This window comes from Apostichopus japonicus, chromosome 6 (assembly GCF_037975245.1).
Source record: "Apostichopus japonicus isolate 1M-3 chromosome 6, ASM3797524v1, whole genome shotgun sequence".
Taxonomy (NCBI): domain Eukaryota; kingdom Metazoa; phylum Echinodermata; class Holothuroidea; order Aspidochirotida; family Stichopodidae; genus Apostichopus; species Apostichopus japonicus.
The window spans coordinates 1,457,265-1,482,807 of NC_092566.1; the positions used below are offsets into that span (position 1 = coordinate 1,457,265).

Genomic DNA, 25,543 nt, shown 5'->3' on the forward strand with positions numbered 1-25,543 from the left:
GGGGAGGCGGAGGGGGGGGGGGTGGAATGTCAAGCTTATTCCAATTAACAATTACGAACATATAGCAGAGGAGGAGGCGAATATTATAACCCCACCCCTAACACCATTCCACCCCCTCCCCAACAAAAAGGTTCACGTGAACTATGCTGAGGTGCCAGTCGCTTCTCTGGAACTTTGATGAGTCGTTTGAACAACTCTACTTCTAGCATCATGTTAAGCTTATAGGACGGCTATCAACTCCTCCAAACATCGAATGAAAATCTTGCTCCCTTTTAGAGATATTCTACTTTATAAGAGTTGTTTTTGAGAGTTGTCATTTTTTTGTTTCAATTAGTGATGTCATAGTGCCACTAGGAATTGAAATATTTTACTTTCCCAATGTTTCTCTATTAATATTTTAAGTAGAATGTGTTAACAGGGTTGACACTGCAACCAGGCAATGTTAAGATCTCCACTATATTAAAGATGCAGCATTTGGCAAAATCGATCTCCATCAACAGAAAATATACAGCGGAATAAATAAAGAAAAACATATCAAATTGAAGCACATGTGGCTCGATGACGTCATATTTAGACTTGATCAAGTCTTTGGCCTTGACTGTGAAAGAGAATTAAATCTGCGATATCTGCCAAACTATTCCTGAGCTGTCCTGGGAAATCGTTCACGACAGTTATCTCTATATCACTTATAATTTAATAATTGCTGTTGGATTTCGTTTCTGTCTCATGTAATTATGATATTTAGTATATTGCTGAAATATTCACTTTCGCACAGTGATAACCAATATTCGGGCTTAAAAGAGCTTAGTTCCACATTTACTAACTAGTTCACATGCTGAGGTCAGGGTCCGGTTTCAGCCCTGGGTCAATAAGGTAGTCTGGTGGAATTTGCAGGATGAAGAATAATGTATTCTCATTTTCATAACACATACAATTATTCCCGCGGCACAACCTAAGTCTCGAAGCTCCTATACTAGTGGAAATGTCTCTTGAGAGAATGGAGCATATAGCCAATCTGATGTGGCATTGTGGCCCATGTCATGAGTGAAGTTGGCATTGTTGAGTACCGACCGGACCCTCAGTGGCTGGCAGGGGGGGGGGGTGCAGTTTGCTGTCCAGTGTTCACATGCTGGTACAGACAACTTTCCCTGAATTGGCATTACCCACCTTTTTACCTAATTATAGCCCTAATTTATAGTCCAAATATGTCTCAAAACGCATCATTTGACGTCTAAACATTTTCTGGGGAGTACCCCTCCCCCCGGTGGGAGTCGACTTCAAAGACCCCACAGTCACACCCACTGGATCTGCCTCTATCCTCCACATATGAAACCTGTGGACGTTACTCCCGGAAAACCCCAGCATATCCACCCAAAGAAAATATCAATACCAGTAGAAAGACCTTTGCCACTGAATAAGAACGAATTATATATCAACGATATAGTTTTATATCTCGTCAATGGAAAACAAACACAAAAGACAGAATATATATAGCAACACCAGAAATCAATTGATGTGACATATTTTTTTATTAAGTACCTCTTCCCAAATGAATACAGTTTAACAGTTTTCAAATGTTAGCCTACTGCTTACCGAAAGACCCACCCAATTATCATCTAAGTATTATTAAGATAATGATATTATATCTGGCTATACGTGAAATTATTGTCATTGGAATAGGAATATATTCTGAAAGACCCCAATTCAAAAGTATTCAATTCTTTATTACAAAAAAAAAAAAAGGGAGAAAAATGTTAACTGTACAATTGGATTTGAAAATAATAGAAAGAACTTATTTTAGTTGCAGTACAACTGAGGTCTCAGCATAGTTACAGTATTGACGTTAATTAATTAACGAAATAATACAAGAAGGTAGTACAAATTAATTGAAATTATCAAAAGTACAAAAAAAAAGGCTAAACAAAACAAGAACCAGACGGAAAGGACAAAACAACGAAAGACACATTTTACAACTTACCTTGAAAGAACAGTAAACAATGTTTTTTTTCTGATTACTTATTAATTAACAAACAATATTGGTGTTTCCTCTATATGTGTTTTTTGTCACAAACATAGTGTACCTGTAACCATGGCACGCCAACACACATTAAAGTAGCCTGAGTTTCGTAAAAAAGTGGATTAAATATATCAATATGTATATATATTTGTAATGTTAACGTCTCAAAATGTGCGTTGTCTTGTTTTGAAATAGACACCAGTATTCTAGACATCAAATATTCTTTTTGTTATCATAAAATCTCGTTATTTACAATGATCGATATTCTTCTCCTACATAGATTGTTGTATTGAATTATTGATTGTAATTGATTTAACGTACACTTTGTTATTGTTAACGTCAGAGCTTTACTATGTATTACCAGAGAGCTAGACGGGCTTGATTGGGTGGGGGAGGGGAGGGAAGGGGGAGGGGTAGGTTGCTTCTATTCATCGTCTTGTAATCACTGTAACTGTGGACATCATTTCAATCATATCTTTCCAATCAAGAATATTCTAATTAGATTTAATACCTACTTTGAATGGGGGGGGGGGGGGGTGGTGGGGAGGGTATCAGACCGTTTCGTTAACCAAGGTAAAGAAGTCGAAACGGGCAGCTTGACACCGAGCTAAGCGGTATGATCAATGTGATGGTGCTAGATAAGGTGTGTAGAGAGGAGCCTGACAGGTAAGTGAACCACATGGTTGATGACAAATCTAGCAAGGTAAAAGACTTGGGAAGGGAAATGTCACAAGATCTGGTGAAATGATAGATATTTGAGACTCTCAAAAAATATTTCTTAACTAACGGTAGTCGAGCAAAACTGAGATTAAAGAAAATTTGATAGATTTATAATACTTTCCCATTAATAGAGAAAAGAAACTTAAGTAAATAATGTACAATACGTATGAACATTATCCAAAAATTTGATTTGAATTTATATATAAACATTTCTGAAAATTATGAAACTTAGAGAAGATTATAATGACACTTCCAACGAAAGCAAAATGGTAAATCTACATGACTCAGAGAGAAGAAAGAATTAATTTGTTTAATCTTGTACTTCTACTCATTGAATTGAAAGACGTGAGCAATGTTGTAGTCAGTTGCATAACATTATTACAAACTGAGAATGTATAGTAAGAGAAAGTTAATTGGTAAATCTACATCACTTAGAGTGAAGGAAGAATTAATTTGTTTAATCTTGTACTTCTACTCATTGAATTGAAAGACTTGAGCAATGTTGTAGTCAGTTGCATAACATTATTACAAACTGAGAAAGGTATAAAAAAGAAGAAAGCTCAATGGCTTGTAATTTTTCACAAACTGCATGAAAATAATACAGATGGAATGCAAGCCGCAATTTGTACTAACCGACTATTAATCGTTATTTGTGAATCTTAGATATAATAGGTAAAAACGAACGAATTGCGAATGTGATGAAAGACAATGGGCAATGCGAGACAATGCTTATGGTTAAAACCAAAGTATTGAACAATAGGTTAAAAAAAACAAATCAATAATAATATTAATAATAATGGGAAATAGAAAATTGATGATATAGGAATATTTTTGAACGAAAGTACACTGGTAGTTTTAGCCTAAAAAATATGAACGTAAGATATTTTTTTAACCAAGAAATGGTACAATCATTGTTTCACTAATTGTTATGTATCGGTAATGAATTTTCTTGTCACTGTGGTCAAGAAGTTGCCTCTGATCTGATAAGTGATAACTAATATTTACAAATAATCACCAAACGGTTGGTCTCCCAATGTACATGACTTACTTATATTGTTGCCATTAGGCCAAAGAGAAGTATCACCCATCTTGGTGTATAAAATCCAGCAATTTAATTGGAAAGGAAGTCCTTGTACTTCCATAAGGTAAATTGCACATAAAATGAGAAAAATCTCTGTATAGACAACCAGAAAGTGGCGTTTGTGACAGTGATATTTCAAGTTGATTTTTGTCTAAATTCTGGAAATTCTGATTTTTTAAATTGCTGATGCTATTCTATTGCTGTTGTTTGTTGTTTCTCTTGACCGGTGAACTGACCCTTACGTCCACTACAAAATATGTTTTTTTTGTTCGGCCATGTAATTTCATGTTTGGATAAGATATGTCTTTTCGATTAAGACAGAACATGATTGAATATTATTATGTGACTTTAGTGATATTGCCATCCCCTTAAAAAGTCCAGAATTTTTTTAATCTTACGACCGTTTCTTTCCCGCCAAAAAGGCATTCACAAATGATAGGAAAATCCGGAAAGAGCAATTTACATATATAAAGCGTGCAGCAGACTTAATCACCGAAACAAAATGCAAAAGCAAAAATTATTGCAAAACCTTGAAATCTGTAAACAAAGGGTTTGTTGAAATTATAAGTTATAAAACCCCAAAAGACCATAAAATTTAAAAAACAAATAATTAGCATAATTAACAAAAACAAATACTGTACTACTATTATTTTCAAGATTTAAACAATGATCGTTAAGTTCAGGGGTATATCTTCTTTTTCGCTTTAATTAAGGTAACATGCATACAATTTGTATCAAATTTGATAGATTATGATCATACCATATCTCACCATTGAAGGAAAGACTTGATACCCGAAAACATATAGTTACTTTATTCCACCAAATATCAAATTGAAAAAAAAATCAATGAGGAAAAATGACGAACGGTTTTACAAATGAAATAAAACAATACAACTAATTTGTTGGACGAAACATTTTTTGTACAGGTTTAATTGAACTGTGGTTTGATAGGTAAGGCCAATAAGGAGCTGCTGTGAACATTAGCTCAACCAACGTTTTTGTACTGGGGTGAAGGGGGGGGGGGTAAGGGGAGGGGTGATTCGAGAAAGCCAAATTTCGTTAGGTATGCTCGCCAGGCTACTTAAGTTTGATTATAGTTATGTATTGCATCCAACCAACAACGCGAAACAGCACGGTTGTGATGAAGAAGAGAGGTTGCCAAATTCGAAATAGATAATTAGTTTTCAGGGATAATTAGTTTTATAGATAATTAGTTTTCAGGGTCGCGGACCATACGTCCAGGTCGAACGAATACCCGACGATCACACTGCAGCTCTGGATGTATTACGTAGTCCTCTTTACCCGTTTTGATGTAAGAAAGTTGAAATATTCAGTTGCAGTTTATGGGCATTTGCGAAACCCTGCAAATCACCTTTAAGAAATTTTTCAGAGTTTTCGTGCCGAAGTGTATAGTAATTAACGAGTTCAAAAATCGGCTAGATGTTAACTTCATTGCAGTCCATACGGAATGGTCACATCGAGTCAATATCCTGTCACCACTCTCTTTGACATTGGTGTAGCGACCACGTGATGTCCTGCTGGAAAATAAGAAGAAATATTGACATGAATACAAGATTGGGATCCGGTATCAGGGTAATAGGCGGACGCACCGATAAATATCAAAATTATCCAAATTTTGCATAGCCAATAGGATAAAGCGATGTCGATAGGGTTGCATGAGGGTCATACAAGTATAACGCGGGGGCATTATTATCACTTTCAGGGATTGTTATTTGCATAAATAAAACTAATATACTTCTTCAAAATGGTTAGTAACTTACCCCATAACCGTCGAATATAGCAGAAAGATTTTTTGTTTTCTGTAAATCTACCTTTTTTTCAGAGGAATTAATGCAGATATTAAGAAAAGTATATTTGTACCTGGAACATGTGAAAACTAAGTCAATGGAGGTACTAGTATATAAGTGTGTCAAAAAGAAGGAACTAGTTTTGAGAGATAATTTAATAAGAGTCCATTTAAGAGAAATTAACCAACTGCATCAAGGACCGAACTTGGACTTTACAAAGATTAATAAAAGTAAACAAATTAGCAAGTACAAGGAACACCCAAGAGAGAGGGTGGGGGGGGGGGGGTGGCGGATGAAGGTGAGGTCTGGGAAATGTAAGAGGTTTCAGGAGCTTATGTAAATATTTTTGTAATACAAATTTTTCAATTTGATTTGCAAACTCTTTCGTTTTTCTTCAAATGCATATGCATTTGAAGAAAAATGCGTATGCAGTTTAGAAATGGTCCTTTATGTAACAATGAGTGGAAAACAATTCGACAGAAATTCTTGAGAATTCTATTCTATTCGAGAAAGGGTATCAGAATTGTCTAAAAATCAATTCTCTAAATATGATTCGAAAAAAGCGGCGAAGAAAATATAATACAGCCTGCAGTGATAAAGCCCTTTCATATTTAGGATTCCCATTGGCTTTTAGCGAAATAATAATCAAGAAAAACCAGATAAGAACAGGTTGTTAGTTCTTGTTAAATTACGTAATGTATATAGAACTGGATACCTCAAGGATCAACCTAGACTCACTTTGTGGATAACAATTTATATAATATGTGAAATAAATACAAATGAAGGCTATACAAGTATAATGAAAAGGAAAACAATTATATTTATAATTATAAGAAAAATGCAAGCTTTGGTTAATAATTGCAGACAGTTTTGCGAGTAAAAGGTTTCTTTAGTTCTTTGAACTTGCTATAGCGTGTGTTAACCTATAACTATATCTACAGGAAAAAAGAAGTTAGTAAAAAGGTACCGTATACCGACGTCTAAATATGGCTGGGAAGGAAAACGCGTGTAAATATAGGTGGCGTATATAAAATAGGTTATATAGTGTTATTAGACCAAATTGACCGTATATAGATGTAGGTATAGGAATGCTTTAGTCATGTTCCGACACCGTTAGATCGCACCCAGTTACACTAAGTATGTCATGGGAGTAGTGATTTGAACGTCCATGCAGGAGTTGGACAGAGGGCGTTGACAAATTTACCATGTAAAAGATCGCGAATTGAGGGCGCCATCTATCGGTTTAACAAACCAAGACGTGCCATATCCTGATAGGCTTGTACCGTTGCAGGATAAGCCGTGGAGGATGGGTAAGTCAGGGAGGCACCAGCCTCATCTAGATATGAAACAATTCAATACATAATATTTAACCAACGGTAACAATGACTGTTATTGTGACAATGGCTTGTCATAACAATGGCTTACTGTTATATAGACCATTGTAGCCTGCCACATTCTCTTGTTAACAAGCTAGAAAGCATAGTGATATAGCCAATATTTCCTGCAGGTTGGGATGGGGAGGAGAACATAACCAAACCTATCAGCTGATGAAGATTTAAAAGACATATCTTTACTTCATGAGAGAGTCCATTGATATGAAACAGGAGCTTGACTAATCTGTTAGTAAGCCAATCAATTAGTGACACTATTGACTTTACGTGATCCAGGCCTGTGGGCGTAGGGGAAGGGGATGGAGTAAGTGGTGGGGTGTTGGAGGTCTGGAAAAATCGAGACTAGGTACTCTGCCCCCGTAGCTACACCTGTAGCCAATATGGTGTATACTTTGGCCACCTAATCGATGGATTTTGAGAAAACATCAAAGATGAATTTAAACCCTCAAACCTTGCATTCTTTGTGGAATTTACTTCTCTTTCCTTACACCTGTCTCCAACCAATATATGGACTCCAATCCATCTAACTTGCAATAGTTGGTAAAAAACTTTACGCCCGCACATATCAACTTCAGGGTCAATTTTTCTTACATACTTCCTCTTCCCTGCAGTGTGATTTCCCATCTGCTGGAACTTGGTTTATTCTTAAATTTTTGATAAAGTTTTCTGAAGTCCTTATCTATATCAGAAATATAATATTTCTTTATGCGGGTGGTGTATGGTGATGTTCTTTCCTTACATATATACAGTACTAAGGACTCTTTACATACCAGTTTTAACATGACAGTCATCGGTCTGTTTGGTTGTGGTTAAGAGAACGCTAGCTGGTTTCAATTCTGCGAATGTGGTATCTTCCCCCTCTTTGTCTGTATAGATAAATAAATTAAAAAGCAATTAATGTTAAGACAGAACCAGAATTTTCACGCAGTAGTAACCATCCTCAACATTTCTAACTGAAAACATTTCCGCTAATTTGATAAATTCATTCGTCCTCATGTACTTTTACAGGTAAGTTCATCATATTGAACTATTACAACACCAAGCAATCGGCGTTTACTGACCAATTCTTTATTCATCAATTTAGTAAATATAAGGTTTAATATCGACTAACCTGTGCCATGCTTTCCACTGGAAACATGTTTATCTGCGGTAACCGATAAATCTTTTGCAATCGATTCAACCGCGGTAGGAGCAGCTGGGTTTAGTCCTGCCTCGGTCGATGTGTACGAAATCGGTATCTGTGGGTATGATAATAAATGAATATTCATGCAGTGTTGAAAATTAGCTGATTACTTCAAGTCACGAAAAATCGGTGTCTGGTCTGGTTTTATTTTCTCTGTCTCCATTCTATCTTATGCACGGAGTGGCACTGTTAAGGAAGTGGGAGGCTCACAGGGCGGGACCTGTCCACAGTTACTGTACCAACACAATTAAAGACTAACTGTGTCACAAGTTTGTAGGTCCAAAAAGAAAGTAATAGGACAGAATTCCTTCTATTGAAACTCCTGTGGATATACTTTGGTCATGTGCATGTGTGCTCCAGACACCTATATGACATATGGACGCATATGGACAAATCAAATGTAGTTACCACCTCAAAAAAACATACCGTTCAAGGTTCTCAAGTGAGGGTCTTCCAGGAGGAACTTAAAACTTTGAAAATGCAGAATATTGTTTGATAGAGATTATACCAATTTAAGACAGTAGTAGGTTATCATGCTGGCTAACTATAGAGTCAAAAAATATATCGCCAAGGATATATTTCACTGACCTTAAATTGTTGGTCTGCGGAGCTGGCTAGAGCAAGATCCTTCACCCAACTATCGTAATAGTTTTTCAACGTCTGGTCCTGTTCTGTCGTCTGCTCCGCAGGCTTAAGGGCTGCCTGGAGGTATTTCCAGTATTCGAGTTGCTGTTTTGTGGCGGCGTCGTTGGTAATTGCTGACGTCATTGTCGAGGAAGCCACTGCCGCGGCTACACTGTTCTGTGCGAAGGCAACACTGTGTAAGGACTTAAGAATCTCTAAATGTTGATTGGCCATGTCAGTCCTTCCCCTTTCTTGGTAGGCGGCCATGTTTGCTAAATCGCTCGCCGTGTAGCCCGTAGCCGTCTGCGCTTCAGAGACTTCGCATTCTTCCACTTTTGTCGGCGATAACACTGAAGTAATAATGAAATAAGACAAAAGTTACATGCCAAGACGGCCGCCAAACAACAACGTGTAATCAAGCCAAATTGGATAAAAAACTTAACATAATGACTAATCGACTCACAATGTTGTACATATATAATTTTGTTAACATTTATTTTATATACTATAATGCCTAATTACTGTACACAAAGAGTGATATAAGTGCGTCTTTTTGGAGAGCACAACTGAGTTTTAACGTTAGGAACGTTAGGTGTACACTACATTAATGGTATTTTGGACTAAATATGAGCGGAACAATTGCTCACTCTGTTATTGCTATGATCATAGATAATATACATACATTAATGGATAATATACATGCATGAATTTAACAAACAACAAACTTGTACTCCGCCACAGTTGCGGACATTTACATATGGGGAGGGGGTTGGGATGTGGTGGAGAGAGAGGGGGAGTAGTGGGAATGTGGTGGAGAAAGAGAGAGAGGAGGGAGGGCGGGCAAATGTCGTACGGAACAGTGACGAATTATCAGCGTAAGCTCCAAAACGGTATCTATGCAAAAGCAAACTTGGCAGTCAAAGTAAGTATACTTAATAACAGCTGTATTGCATACCTTCTGACTTAACGGATGGAGACACTTTCGGCTTTGCTACCGTCATTTGAACGAACTGCCCAGTTGTATCAAGGAGTCTCTTCAGGGACACAGCTGTCTGTGGTACAGCGGCGGTATTCCCTTGTAAGGTCGCTGTGACACCGTTGACCGGAGACGTCGTTGGGACGTGGATTGGGATAGAGGGAGCTGTTCCTTGATTAGGCGATGCGAGGCTAAAATAACTCTGGTATTGACCGGCAAGAGATGATGAGGACTGAAAATGAGAGACTGGAAGGGTGTGAATTTGGCCGCCTTGTTGAACCTGGATTTGAGTTTGGCCTTGATTCTGAGTTTGAGCTTGCGCTGCAACCGCCTGAGCGTGTGCTTGGGCTGCCTGTGCTTGGGCTTGAAGCTCGGCTTGTGCCTGAGCCTGAGCCTGTGCGGCCTGCGCGGCCTGTGCTTGCAGAACTGAAGCCTGTGCCACGGCCTCGAAGAAAGCTCTGTCTATCATATTTCGAGATGTATATGAATCATCATGCATGTCCTGTCCTGCAGTGTTCTGTTGAGTTTTATTATTCTTGACGGTAAGGGAGGCGTCATACCTCACGTAGCCGTTCACAATTTTATTCCGAAGAATTCTGGTATGAACAAAAGAGAAAATAAAACCAAATTAATAGTTGGAATTAATATGAGAACACAATAGAACAAAAGCCCGTGCCCAGCCCCTCCGTCCGGCACCACTTACAATTCATCTGGGACCTAAAGTTTCATAGTCTTTCTCAATGGCCACGCTGTGTTTTTAAATATCCATGTTATTAAACAATAACTGTAAAAGAATGATAGGTTAATGAACCAGCATAATGACGAACTGGAAACAATTGTTCTTCTTACGTAGTCTTCCCTTCTCATCTGTGTGGATCAGTGCTAAGCTGTTCGGATCTTTTGACCCTTTGCCTCTCCTTTATAGACATAGGGATCATATCCATCTTCTGAAAAGGGGTAGCACCTCCTCCAACCCATCTTGACAAGGAACCCAATTTGTTTACAACTTGCTTCCAAAAAAAACGTTCCTCTTGCAAAAATAGCCTTTGTGTCTTTCGTTTAAACTATAATAGTTACTAATAGTAACTATAATAGTAACTATAATAGTAACTATAATAGTAACTATAATAGTAACTATAATAGTAACTATAATACTAACTATAATAGTAACTATAATAGTAACTATAATAGTAACTATAATAGTAACTATAATAGTAACTATAAAAGTAACTATAATAGTAACTATAATAGTAACTATAAAAGTAACTATAATAGTAACTATAATAGTAACTATAATAGTAACTATAATAGTAACTATAATAGTAACTATAAAAGTAACTATAATAGTAACTATAATAGTAACTATAATACTAACTATAATAGTAACTATAATAGTTACTATAATAGTAACTATAATAGTAACTATAATACTAACTATAATAGTAACTATAATAGTAACTATAATAGTAACTATAATAGTAACTATAATAGTAACTATAATAGTTACTATAATAGTAACTATAATAGTAACTATAATAGTAACTATAATACTAACTATAATAGTAACTATAATAGTAACTATAATAGTAACTATAATAGTAACTATAATAGTAACTATAATAGTAACTATAATAGTAACTATAATAGTACTGTCGAGACCTACCTGTTGATAGAGCTGACACTTGGTACCGATTCTTTATCGCAGACATTTTCTTGAAGGAGTTGATCCCTAATCTCCCATGCGAAGATGGTCGGATTGTCGCGTTTGTACTCCGCTATCTTATCGACAACGTCACGTGTTGCAACTTTAGGTTTGCTGCCACCTATAACGCCTGGTTTGATGGACCCCGTCTCATAAAACCTGTAACAAGATTTGATGCAAACTTGTTTGTAATATGAGAGAAAGGAACCAATCAAAACATTTCCACTTTGTGAATCAACACGTGTCTCTTTCTCGCACCTTTCCTTCATCAAATTCAACTATTACCAGATATATAAATTGGTTAATGACTCAGAAATTGACCTTCGAAAATGAGAAAATTTTACATAATTTTATATTAATTAGGAGTGACGTCATGTAACGTCATGCATATTCTACAAGAAAAGAAAGTACTTTTCGCACCTCTGGGGTCTGACTGATCGGCAATAAGAGAACTTTCGTTTCGTTTTTCGAAAACACATCCAGTGGCCTTACCACCGCCAAGCTCCTATTCGTGTTCTACTCTAGATTTCTCTGACCCGACACACGTGAGGTAGCCGGGGGTGGGGGGGGGGCAGGAGGAACGAGGAGGGGTATATATAGCCCTTAATAATATTTATATAGGAGGGAATTTTGAGAGAGCCGGTTATTTCATCGCTGTAGAACATTGTGTCTCCTGCCTATACCCCTTCTTAATGCCTATGTCGAGATCACTGTCATAAAGATTCACGTTCCAAAACAAAAAGGGATTGGGTTTGTCGGGCGAAAAAAAACAGATAAAAGGATAGTAGATAGAATTATTAGATTATTTATGTATTCTGTTGATGTCAAGTTAGGGTCATCGATTATAGCATATCAAATGAGGGTCCATTGGTTGTATAAGAAACTTGAACAGGGAATATGGGATATTGTCAATAAGTAACTTTCCACACACAAAAAAAAGAGAGAGTGTTGTTTATTCTGTCGAGAAGCAATGATGTTCCAAAATAGTATTACAAACCTGACGAGAATTTTGCTGACACATCCATGGGAGACTTTCAGCTGTCTGGAGATATCGCAAGGACGAACACCTTTCTTAGCCAATTCTACAATCTGGTGTCTCACGAAGTTTGGAAGGGGCCTACCATTGGCGAACTGGCCTCCTAGCTGATTCACTCCGTCCGATTCTGTAACGTAAAGGAGGGAAAAATATTAAAATTATACTAACATATTAAGGATATTATAAAGTACACGTACGTTTTCGTCCTTTGAATTTAAATTTGCAGAATAACAAATATGTTTGCTGCAAATTTTATGTTTTATAAAGGGACTATGGAATTTATGGGCCTCTCGGTAGAATTGACCTAGATGATGGGTCACTCGGTAGAATTCCCAGACGAAAAAAAAAATGCATACACGCATCATAACATATCAGTAACTATTTACCACAATAGATCCGAACAATTCTAAAAGACGTGGCGTTTAAAAGCCTGAGCTATTATACAACAAAGTTTATGCACTATTTATGTTTTTCTCGAAGTTCTTGCAATGCTACACACGCAACGTTTAGTTGCCTTTGCAAAATAACAAAGGACATCGTCAGCAAGTTGTAACTAAATGGAATTTCGAACGACGTGGTGCGCCGGGGTGCTGGTACTTACAATAGCGTACGACTTTGATCAAAAAGATCAAAGATATTTCATGGATCACTATTTCTTTAGAGAGAACAGTGACAATGCCTCGCTGATCAATAGGAGGCCCCCTTAAAGGATGATATCGTGCTCAAAAACAAAATATAATTTTATTATTCTGTACATATCTTTTTTTTTTTAATTATGGTTTCTTTATATATATATAAATATTTCAGTTAACGGTTTCTATTTGTCCGATAGTTTGGTAAAGATCCATAAAGGACAGTATACACTTAAAATTGAGCTTATGTGAATAGTAGTCCACTTATGCTATGTCTAGTAACGTTATGTGGCCAAGTGCGTACACATAGAGACCGAACAAGAATAGACGCCATTTTGTTTTTCCTAAAATGTGACCGTAGACTGGTTGATTAATGGCATAAACTAGACTGTTGTTTACAAAACTAAGAAGTTGAGCAAGATTTTTACATTTGTGGTAGGTGATGTGTTACTCAAGACTTACACTCATACTTCAGTTTCATTATTACTCCAAATAACGCGTTTATTTTCCTCTTCCATAGAACTTTTCCTGATGTGTTGTCCTGAAGTTTAAATTACTTATACACTGTAGGCACGTGTATACTATCGGTAGATATGTATACCACAATACGCCCGTGAGAACAACACATGCAGCTACCATTCATTTTAATTGTGCAGAAATTGGACTTGTACAGATTCCCACCAAGCCGCCTCCCTCCCTCGTATAATCCTAACCTCAGATAAAAAAAACACAGTATAGTCCCGTTGGCACCAAGTTTCAATGGTAGTTCGTCACCCACCCACCCCCCCCCGACCCCACCCACCCCAGCCTATGCTTGAGCTTGTGACTCAGCTGATGCCCGTACCTCTCTTCATTCGAATAAATTGAATAATGCAGTAAATAACAAGAAATAACAACAACTAAAAGGTTTTACGACTAACTATAATATACACTCGTGATTACGGAGAGTAAAACATACACAACCTGACAGTGGTTTCGAAGTCAAAGTAGATCTTAATTACAAGATTATTTCGCTTTCAACTTGGAGCTAAATTTGGTAAGATTTCAAATTTTAGGAAACAGTGGAATTCAGTCCCTATAAATGAGTGAACATCCTACCTTGGGCACTCTCAGAATAGAGAAACTCACTGTTTAGAATTAAAGGGTGTAAGTCGGGAGGGGGGGGGGGGGACGGTAATTGGAAACAGACCTGTATGCCTAAAAATTCTCCTAACTCTGGATGAGCATGGAAGCTGATCCGTATTTTCCTGAGAGCAATTTAATCCGAGATTGTCCGACGTAAATTGTCCACTGTTTTCCTGTAATAGGTCCATGGCACGTATAAAACCAAACCAAACTCGAAAATGAATTGAAGTCACCTCACAACAACCTTCAAATATCTTCCTTTTACTACAATCCATTCCACCACTCTCCTATAATCGCTTCTGCTCAACCTTCAACTCCATGTACCAATTATTTCCCCCATTTTGGGTCTTTTTGATCCGAATTTACCGGTCCTAAGCGTCTTTCATTCACACCCTTCTATAGCAATTGAAGTCTTGAGGTCATACCTTGATCCATTGTGGAATTTTCAAGGAAATTTGCCTTTTGAAAAGGAGTCACTAGCTGGTGAAATAGTTAATACCTGTGTTAACCGGTAGTCAATGACAACTACATATAAAACTTGCCTATGAACATCCACAGAACGACACCCGGAATTAACAGATATAGACCGTTTTGTGTTAGAATTAAATCGTTTAAGAGATGTCCCCCATATTGGTTTAGAAAACAAAAGTTTTGCATGTTTTCATGTGTACCCCATCGATTATTTAAACTAAGCAAACAGTTTTATTCTACTGGAAGCCATATGACGCGGCATATTAGTCACAAAAGTCGAAAATGGTAAAATCTGTTGCACTATTTAGTACCGTGTGCAAAACAATTTGTGTAGAGAATGTTCGAGGGTGCAACCAAAACTTATAGATATATCAAATCATAAGAAAAATTAAATGCTTTAATAAAAAAAAATAGCAAAGAAGAAGAGGATAGCAACTTCAGTTATTAAGCTATACGGATGACGACCAGGTCGTTAGTTACCTATGGGTGGAGTATCGAAGCCAAAGACTAAGACCTATATAACGTTCACATCGTGTGTGAAATACCTATAGGCCCTCCACGGATAGCACTTTTTGGAATGGACGGGAAGGGAACGAGGGGTTTGGAAGGAAACACTAAATACTGTATACTTTATCAACAAACGCGCTGTATGACTTCTGTATGGTAGAACCGGTAAGAAGACGGTATTGATAATAACGGTCTTTGGGGGCGCACTGCAACAATGTTACCACTTTTGTAGGCTAGGTAGATCAAAGTGCGTATGTGTGTAGGAGGCAGGTAAGAGAGTAATGATGCTTCCGGTTTGTCAGTCGAAAATGTAAGACATGGAAGGTTTCTCATCCGGACTAGAAGTGAAGACGTTGGCAGCCTCTAGTTTTCAACTATCCACTCAATAGTGTGGATTTGGCATTCATTACTTAACAAACCGTCTTTGGTCCTGTGCAGACGGAAGTAAATCTCAGTTCCTGTACACAAACATCACGCACCCCTTTAACCGTATACAACTCAATACGGTAATAGGACCATCATCTGAGCATTAGATTCAACTCAATTCATAACGACAGAAATGAATTGAACAAACAGACGACGGCGGTACAGTAAGTGGGATTATCTAAGCTCACAACAAGATCCACTCGGGATCTCCTAAGCACTTTACAAGCGAACGTCCTTGAGGGACATTACAGTCAGAATAACCACTATTCTACGAAACCAGTCGAGCTAATATTCTTTCCTTTCCAAAGAAAATAATTGCTTCTTGACAGGCGAAGGATTTTCCTTCTTATAAATGGATGACAAAGATCCCTCATCCATGGATATTAAAATTTGCATTGTTTTTTTGTGCTAGGAGCCAAGTAAACAAACGAATTATAAATATAAATAAATATAAATGAACGAAAATAATTCTTATTTTGATAGATTTCCGCGTGAACTATATAGCAACAAAAAATCATATAGAAAAAAAAAATCATATTGAAAATAAAAAATCATATAGAATAGTGAAATATTGTGTATCAATTGAACTCCCAACAGTGTATATATCATGCATGGGTTATAATGTTCACTAGTATAATGAAATAAATCTGTACAGTTTCTGTGAGGAGACAGGTAAGCATGGGCTTCTGTTATCCACTCTGGTTGTAAATCAGTATCACCTGATGTATTAAGTCAGAACATGTGACATTTACTTGCACTGCAGGGGATGAAGAAATGTTTGCAGTATTTGTGAGATTACCCAGTAAACTTATAGCCTACCCTTTGCAGGTCACACAATGTTGACCAATTACAACAGTTACTAACATGTCCCGTAAATTTTATTTGATTTCTCCTCAAGTAGCCTAAACGTCATACCACTATATGAGTTGGTGGGGTGTGTGGCTGGGTGGGAGAGGGGGTAGGCCACGGGTTAGTTGGATAGGATAGCTGGTAATAAGTGTTTCCTGAGTTGAAACTTCCTTAAACTTTGTAACTGTGCTTATAAGATCATATAATGCAATTTATACAGAATGTTCGACGATGCATGTCGAAACTTTAGTCGTGTAAATAACTTAAGCTAACGCCTCGGCAAACTAATAAAACTATGCAGTATATTTGTTTTTGGTATTGTCTTTTTTATCCAGACGTAGAAATGATCAGGTTCAAGGACTATCGAAAAACAAGAATTGTTTTGCCATTTAGTTATTTTGCATGAGGTAGCTGATTATGACCGTGACACCTGACATGCATTTTGCTTTTTTCGCCTGGTCTTGTGGAATTATTCAAATAGAAATCCCCTGAATGCCTTTTGGAATTTTTTTTTTTTCCAGTCACGCACTGACAAACATCTTACCATTATTAAATAGTTAATCTACCCGGCTGTAAACTGGGCTTAATTTCTATTGTATCTTTTTGTCGGCTCGATGAACCGTAACTAACAATATATTACCACACCACAAACGTTTCGATACTATCGGTAGGAAACCAAAAACAAAATTCTTCAAACCTGATAAAAAAAAAAAACTATGAAAAGAAAAGGGGAAAAAATAAGAAAAATCAGAAATGTTTTTACTAAAATCTACAGGTATAAACTACCAAAGATATCAAAAGTATTAACAAATATATATCTTAGTCATCATTTCAATGCTCAGAATATTTTAGAAAGAAGGAAACGTTTAACTGACAGAAAGACAGACATGCTAACATGCATACATGCATATAGACCGACACATACACTTTCATGTAAACAGACACATAGACATACAACCATGGTCATGGACATATGTTTATATATATACATATATATATATATATATATATATATATATATATATATAGGCCTATATATATGTATATATATATATGTATGTATATGTATATATATAAATGTATGTATGTATATATATATATAAATGTATGTATGTATATATATATATATATAAATGTATGTATGTATATATATATATAAATATATATATATATATATATATATATATATATATATACATTATATGTATATATGTATATGTATATGTATATATTCATATTTAGCTGAAGTACAGCATGTCGTGGTACAATCGTTTTTGAACTTACAAGCATCTTAATCTGTATAGCCATGTAGCAAATAGCAAACCCTCTTGAATTCTGTTCAATAGTTATGGCAATTCTGTATAATGAGTACACTGATTGCACAGCTGTGCTAACAAAATTAAAAAAAGGCATATTTTTTGCTCAATTTGTGTTCTACTATTAAGTCTCCAACAGTACACAGGTTCGCTCTATACGGCAGAAGGGTTCGATATGAATGTGTGCACGAGCATCGTCATAATTTGACACTATACCGGTATCAGCAGAGTACCCCCTACCCAATCCAACCCGGGGCAACACAGGACTCTCAAACATGAAGTATGTGTTACATGATACGATACATTAGGTATACGGTACATGAAAACAACATCCTTTGGTTCACAATAATGGTACCAGGAAAGATGACATTAGACTCATATTAATGTTCGCAAATGTAATAAAATAGAATCACATTGAATTGGTGTGGGTGGGTGGAGTTGAGGTGGCGGGGGAGGGGCTGTTGTTTCGGACACTGGGATAAGTCAGCGTTTCTGACAGCATGGTTTGATGATGAAAATTGCGTCACGAGCCGTCCGGTGTGTTTAGTGGTCAGTTCGCAAGCATTCTGTCTGTTCATTTTATTGGGGGGGGGGGGGGGGCTACTGACTTCCGTATACAGAGCACTGTTATCCCAAAACTGACTGTCTCTGATATTTTAGATTTAGGATGCTTACCTGGATCCTCTCTACAAATGCATTTTCAAGTATCTACAAATTTCAAAACATAAAATTGTAACGTTCAGTAGTACTGTTAGTTTGATGACCCCTATAAGAGGAGTTGTCTGCTGATTCAAGTATATTTGGTTCGAAAGGTAGAGTAATTGTTAGTTGTAGTAGTTGTCACGGATCACAAGAGTGCAGTACTAAAATTAAACCGACTTGTTGGACAAATTATAGAAAGAAAAGTGCATTTGTTGAGAGGAGACAGGTAGAAATACACATTGACAGAGATGAATTAAAAATTAACTCGTAATAGGTTCCTTGAATGAGAGCCGATTTCAATCAACATGTTAGATATTGTAGCATATGTCTGATAACCGTCACTATAGAACAGATCACGCTAAACGAAGTGTGTTAGCAAAAAATATTGACAGGTCACTAAACAAGAATATATATATATATATATTAAAAGTAATCAAATAAACTAGGTAAGAATGGTCACTGAATATCCAGCAAATAAAAGCAGGGAACGCTTTATTTGTGTATACCGACAGGTAACATACACAGGTCAACAGAACCCTCTAACAGAGATTTGAAAAGCTAACAATTTAAATATACGCGCTGCATGTAGGTAAATTATTTGATCATTTATTTCTATAGAGCTAACCTAAATGTTAATAATGGTGGTAGCTGGGTCACGTCCGGTCTTCCTTTCTTTTTGTTGGTCAAATTTATTGATATAAAAATGTAAATTAAGAAATATACCAAGATTCTCATAGTTTCTATTACATGTGTGAGAGAGTCACAAGGTAATTATTTACAACTGGGCGTGACTAACACAATTAGTAAATATAGACAGAAGGAACAAAATCGATGTTTGCTGGACTTTTTCCATTCATAAAAAACATTATTTACAAAGTCCAGGAGGGAGAACATATAGAGAATCGGGGTGGGGTGGGGGGAGGGATGGGTGCGGGGTATACGAAGGTGACGTAGGCTTACCCGTTGACGTATTTGAAGCACAAAAAAACTTGTAGATGTCATTGTGGTGAACATATTATCACAATTATCACTTTAGGCATACATTAGAGGTTATCAAGGTTATATGAGGTTTTCATGAACAGAAGAACGAATTTCTTTTCATTTAATCCTGCACAAACAAGAACGTTATATTATGGATATTTGCGAGAGATGCTGTGGATAATTGGGTGTGAAATGGACCCAGTTGATTATAATTATTAATATAATATATATATAATATATAATATAATATATATATATATATACATACAGACCGGTTGTACTAACAATCTTCTTACTTTTTCCAATGCTTGTGTTTCATATAATTTATACTAATCAAGTTTCAAAAATTAAGATGCAGAGAATATTATATTTATAACTTAAGATATTAAATGAACATGAGATTTACAGAGAGAGAGAGAGAGAGAGAGAGAGAAAAGGAAAACCGTTGATAAATTCTGAATAAGTTATTACACTGTGTTCCTACCTTCTTTCATTGTTCCTGTAGCCAAATTGCAATCTGTTAATGAAACGCTCTATCCAATTACGTCCATATTGCACGTTTACCAACCACTATACACTTATACACTGCGGGATGTTTCGTTCGTGGTGCCAACAGGACCCCTTCCGTCTTCCCCAAAGCTGCTACTGCATCAGACTGACCCACAGTTATCTTAGTCTAAAGAGCCTTAGCAAACACTGAGTTATAACACTGTCCACTTTTGTCGGGTTCAGTAAATAACCATAAGTAAATAGATCGCTTGAGTTTTTATCGCTCGTCAAATAATCTTGTAACAGCCAGGGAAAGTTTTAGAAAGAGACTATAGGGCAACAGTTTTATATGTCCTGTGTGTTTTTATAATATTAATATATTTGATCTTCAATTCTTTTAACAAGGAAACTAAATTCCCACCTTCTTTCTCTCTCTATTCATGTTGGATTGAATAACCATCTCTCTCTCACGCTCTAACGCTGAAGCTTTATGCACTCTTCAATTCTTGTACGGTACTGGGAGGCGGTAAAGTAAATAGTACCACAAATTTCATGGGTGTTTTGTTTTCAAGGAAACTTTTCTCTTAAAGAAATTGTCACTTTAGGTGCACCTTTTTTTCCTCTTTCTTTTTCATTAATAGCAGACATTTTTGTTGGTTCACCATATTAGTTTCGATTCCATTGAGTAGCGAGTTAGCAACACGTGTATCTCTGAGCTGTAATCTAAAGGCTGTCGCGGCGGAAGAGGGTTGAACCTAGAGGGGGATTGGTAGGGGGGGGGGTTGTCAGAAACATCAAGAAGCAGTGGAACAGATGACTTTGCTTTGAAGACGAAAATTACAAAGAGCACATTTTCATTACTTTTGCGTTTTGCATTTTCAACAAAAAAGGCACATTTTTTGTTAATAACAAAAGTAGCACATGTTAGTCCAAAATGGAAAAACTCGGGGTCACGCTTTGTCTTACTGTAGAAAAATCGGATGGAGTGATTAGAAAGGGAAAATGAAAATCCAGCATACATATCCAAACCAGTTTCAATAGTTACAAAAAAATCAAAGACTGTGGAATATCTCAAATTTGCCTTATGCATCATGTAATATACAACAAGTGTTTGGGTCGACGATAATTAATCCGTTAAGTAATTATAAGTTTTGAGGCACATTTGGAGGGGGGGGGGGGGGTGGAAGCCCAAACACTTATTTGAATGAATTCTCCTTAGCTTTGGTATTTAAACTCGATATTTCTCAATAACACTGTTAGGACTTTCTGTGAAGCTGCCTCGCACCTGCATACAGTATTTACGACCAGTGACGTTTGCCGGTTTTAACCAATGCTACGGTATAAAGAAACAACTTCAGTAAATATATGAATTGCACAAAAGACAAGGCGTCTATACCAGTTAGATATGTGGGTTGGGTTATTCTTACATAAGGAAGTTATTTTTCAGTTTTTCATATCCTGCCCAAAAAATACAAAACCAAAAAACCTACACTACATTCAAACCTGAATTAGTTATTTTGCGAAATCTGCACAACTGCAAATTATTAGATCTTGGCCGATACGATAAAGCACCATTTTCATTGGAATTGCCAAACCTTGAGTATTTTCTGCTTTGAACAGCCCAATAGGAAAGTATAACATATGCCTATATGTATATATCCCAAGTCCTTAACCGTATTTACTTATCAACTATAACTGCGTCTTGTAAACTGACTCATACGGAGAACAATTTCAATTTTTTTCCCGTTATTTCACACTTTAGATTGACACCACAGATACAAACTGAACAAGGTCACACAGTTTGGTTCAATGTTGACGCAATGCCATTTCACACCTGATACCATGTGACTTGGTGACTATAGTCGCGTCCACTCGACACCTCTGTCCACACACCTTAATGGGTCACTTCCGGTGCAGTGTGCACCATTTCGTCATAAACCTCTACATCTATACATGAAGCTTCAAAGAATAACAGAACATAAAAGAACCAGATATCAACCAATGAACTACATGAATGATAACACATTCAATGGATAATAACTTTCGTAATCCAGGGAGTTGTTGAGGGTCCCTTTCAACATTTCCATCAGAATGTCATAAATGAGCTTGGAAGATCCATGAAAATTCTCTCGTAAATTGCGTTTTGTAAGTGATTGAACGTAGATTCAGATACAGAAAGTATGGACCGATACGACTTGCAAGTTGACGGCCACGCCCCCCCCCCCCCCCACCGCCTGTACTGATATTCATGAAGCTGGGACACTCTTCTAGTTCAGATTGTATGGTCGGGGTTGATAAACAGATCTTGATGAATATTTAGAAAACGAATTGTCAATAACAGAAGCTTAATCAAAAACAAAACAAGTACAGAACATGAATAAGCACCATTGTGTACATTCAACAGATACAGAAGAAGGGCTAAAATATATTATCTGTCATTGAAGCGACATAGTGCCGCCTACACGATTACGTGGTGCGTGGCCGTCGATCAAGCTATGATAATGGACGCAGCGTAACTTAGGCAAAGTTTGGATTACTTACTATAGATGACCAAACATGGTACATTTATTCTAACCTATCCATTCTTGGAATTCCTCCATGATATTTTTATTATTATTAGAGAAACACAACCATAAATAGAACATTTATGGAAATTTATGAAGAGACTGTCAAATGTAATTGCAATATAAGGAAAGTCACCCCTCCCCCCCCTACAGGTAACAGTCTGGGCACAAAAAAACAAACATCATGATCCACTCTTAACCCCCACCAGTCCCCTTAACATGGAGGCTATAACCATTTGATCACTCTGAAGGTGCTACTGTCACGTAAAGAATTACGAGTTTCTTCGGGAATCGAAACTTCACATGATTTCGGTTAAAGCAGGGAGTTGTTATGGAAGGTTGGTTAGAGATCTACAGTGTAGGTTATACCAGGGAGTTGTAATGGAATAACAACTTCCTGGTTATACCCTGTATTTAGTGTAACTTCGCAATATGCAACATACAGAGAACCAACAGAACTGTGGAAATAGTCAACGGTTTCGTGTTGAATCTGTTACGCTGGAAAGTTCACGTCTATACTTGACAAAGTTTCCATACTATGGCCTATAGTTTGGGATTCTTTAACCACTATATACAACAAGGGTCTTATTTTACATTGTAGGATGCACTTAGAAGTATAGCCTAAGTGTACGCATTTTGAATAAAAGATTGAATCGTTCAACATTGTTTCTATAAAAACAAGGCTATATCGGTATCCATGCGTGGTACTGTTGCACATAGCTATGTAATCATATCACAGTATTTTTATAAATGGCCTAACCAGTAACCCAGTGTGCTTTGGAAGATCTTGTAATAAAATGCTCCTTTTTCTTGTACAGCAGTAGGAGTTTGATCTGAATGCTGATCGATACTAAAATCACATTCAAAGAACGAAATACAACTGAATGTTTTGTAAATTTTTCAAGTTTTTGTTGTTGTAAATAAATGTTAAATGTTTGACGAAAAGTTAAAACCAACAATCAAATTAATACAAGTATTTGTGCTCTTTAGCATTCATTTGATAAAACAAAACATCTGGTACAAAACATCTGGTCTTACTGGTATAAATGAAATGTTATTTGGAAAAATACTCAAAATAAAATAAAACTGTTAGCAAACTGCTTATCCACTAGAGAGCCTGTGTAAGAGAATGTGTAAAAGTAAGTTGGCCTGACGTTTCGATCCTAGCAGGATCTCCTTCAAAGGCTAAATGACAAGTAACAGTAACAGAAGTGGAAAATACTCGTAAGAAGTTTGGTAAAATTAGGAAAACACCACTAAAAATCCTGTTGTAATTTGCAGATATTGTTTCGGTTTAATATAATAAGAGGAACCTCCTTTTCTCATGCCATCTTCATCAAGAAAGAGAAAGAAAGGGAGAGGGGGGGGGGGTGGAGATACGGAGAGAGCAACATTTGAACTAACAGAAGGATGACATGCAATTGACCTTACTCATCATCAACATGAAATAAAAAATATCAAAAATATCAATAACTTGAATGATACTTACCCTTTTTTGAAAGTCTATGTTGTTTGACCATTCTTCCAGCTTTCCTTTGTAGGTGATCCTGTGAAGACTGAGGTAAACCGGCCGAAGGCATTCCCGAATGAATACTTGTATCCATGGCGATCGACATTTTCTCTTCTCTCATGGACGGGCAAAGATGATAAACAAGGTGGAGCTATGTTTTCTTCGCCTCTTCTCGCGATAAAAAAAATGTCACTTTAAATCATTTGATTAGCGACAGCTTAATGCAAAACAATATACACAAGAAACCACGTAGTGTTATGATTTCATGAGGGAGTTGTAAGAGATCCTACAGAATCGTAACTTTTTTTCTTATAATTTCTCTAAATTTTTTTCTTCAAATGTCAACAACGTAAGTCCTCTGTTAGGATATAGGGTACCCGAGGGATGGGTCGGAGGCGATTTGGTTTTAAAAAAAAAAATTAAAAAGTTTCAGAGACTGGTGAAATAAATTGCAATGTCTTATGAAAGAGTTGATATATTTCCATTGATCAGCAATTAAACATTGGGTTGTTTCTCTTGAATTCAGAGCCAAAAAACAACAAATCACACGTGGTTTGTCTTGCCTACTCGGTCGAATCAACCAGCTGTTTCTTAGTTGACTAGTTGAGAAATTCCCGTGAAACAGTTCTTAGAAGTCGCTTAGCCAAGCGTAGTACAAGCGTTTGGAATTTGTTTGCCTTTTCCGTAAGACGCTTCACGGGTTACTTCTTGAAGCGTTGCGCTGGTCACACAGTTACGCCACTCAACTGTTTAAGAATCGTCAAAATATACTTCAACGGGTTAGTCTGCAGCAGAGAGCCTTGACAGTAACGGCTGAAACTTTCCAAAACGGGTAGAAAATTGCTGCCAGGAAAATTACTATTAGCGAAAAAAAGACACAACTTCTAAGGAGACACGCCCAGCACAACCTGTTAGTAATATATACGCACCTGTTACAGTTAAGACAGTGAAGAGAACGACTTCCGCCTTAAAAAAAATTATTCGAATTGGATTTCACAAAAGTTGCCGAAGTAACCCGATTCTTTGTTTTCGGGGAGACGATTTATCTTTAACCTTCTGCTAATTCACTTCTTATTTTTATAGTACAGTCATACAATTTTACACTATTATCTGTGGCAGTTCCTTCCAATACCGTGAACTGCTAAAATGTTTCAGTACTTCTGTGTGCAATTAATAGCACCGTCACAGGGCTTATACAGTGAACACACACACCCCATCTATACACAAATCCTAGTTGAATATTCAATCAAGTTTGGAATAATAGAAGGGCGAAAAAGAAAAGCAGTCAATTCTATAGGACAATAGACAAATAGCAGAAGCCGGACAATAGAGGGGTTCGGCTAAAAGGAACTTCCAAAGAATGTAATTACGTGTGGTGAAAAAATAAAGTTGTCGCTATTAGCTATTGTACAACTGTGTCAGCACGGAATGGC

The 25,543-nt window shown here is 36.7% G+C and overlaps 1 protein-coding gene across 6 annotated transcripts; it reads right to left on the reverse strand.

The window, feature by feature from the left end:
- Positions 1-1,489: 1,489 nt before the first annotated feature.
- On the reverse strand, positions 1,490-25,274 carry LOC139968608 (uncharacterized). Of its 6 annotated transcripts, XM_071972774.1 has the most exons (10): positions 25,040-25,274; positions 24,090-24,278; positions 12,500-12,665; positions 11,464-11,661; positions 9,780-10,396; positions 8,789-9,174; positions 8,129-8,255; positions 7,788-7,883; positions 6,831-6,962; positions 1,490-5,356 (listed from the first exon to the last, which is right to left on the reverse strand). In XM_071972774.1, the coding sequence occupies exons 2-9, from the start codon at positions 24,229-24,231 to the stop codon at positions 6,862-6,864; spliced, it is 1,833 nt and encodes a 610-aa protein (XP_071828875.1). In that variant the 5' UTR covers positions 24,232-24,278; positions 25,040-25,274; the 3' UTR covers positions 1,490-5,356; positions 6,831-6,861. The 6 variants fall into 6 exon arrangements, with proteins under 6 accessions (XP_071828875.1, XP_071828876.1, XP_071828872.1 ...); XM_071972775.1 differs by lacking the exons at positions 24,090-24,278; positions 25,040-25,274 and adding an exon at positions 20,032-20,403; XM_071972771.1 differs by lacking the exons at positions 24,090-24,278; positions 25,040-25,274 and adding an exon at positions 14,360-14,722 and having other exon boundaries at positions 1,490-5,353.
- Positions 25,275-25,543: the final 269 nt, after the last annotated feature.

Coding starts and splice junctions, on each gene's coding strand:
- LOC139968608 (XM_071972771.1), bottom strand. CDS start 14,570: ATGGATTGTAGTAAAAGGAAGATATTTGAAGGTTGTTGTGAGGTGACT. Junction 10,397..11,463: donor AGTGTCAGCTCTATCAACAG/GTAGGTCTCGAC, acceptor TGTTCATACCAG/AATTCTTCGGAATAAAATTG. Junction 6,963..7,787: donor TGACTGTCATGTTAAAACTG/GTATGTAAAGAG, acceptor TTTCATATCTAG/ATGAGGCTGGTGCCTCCCTG.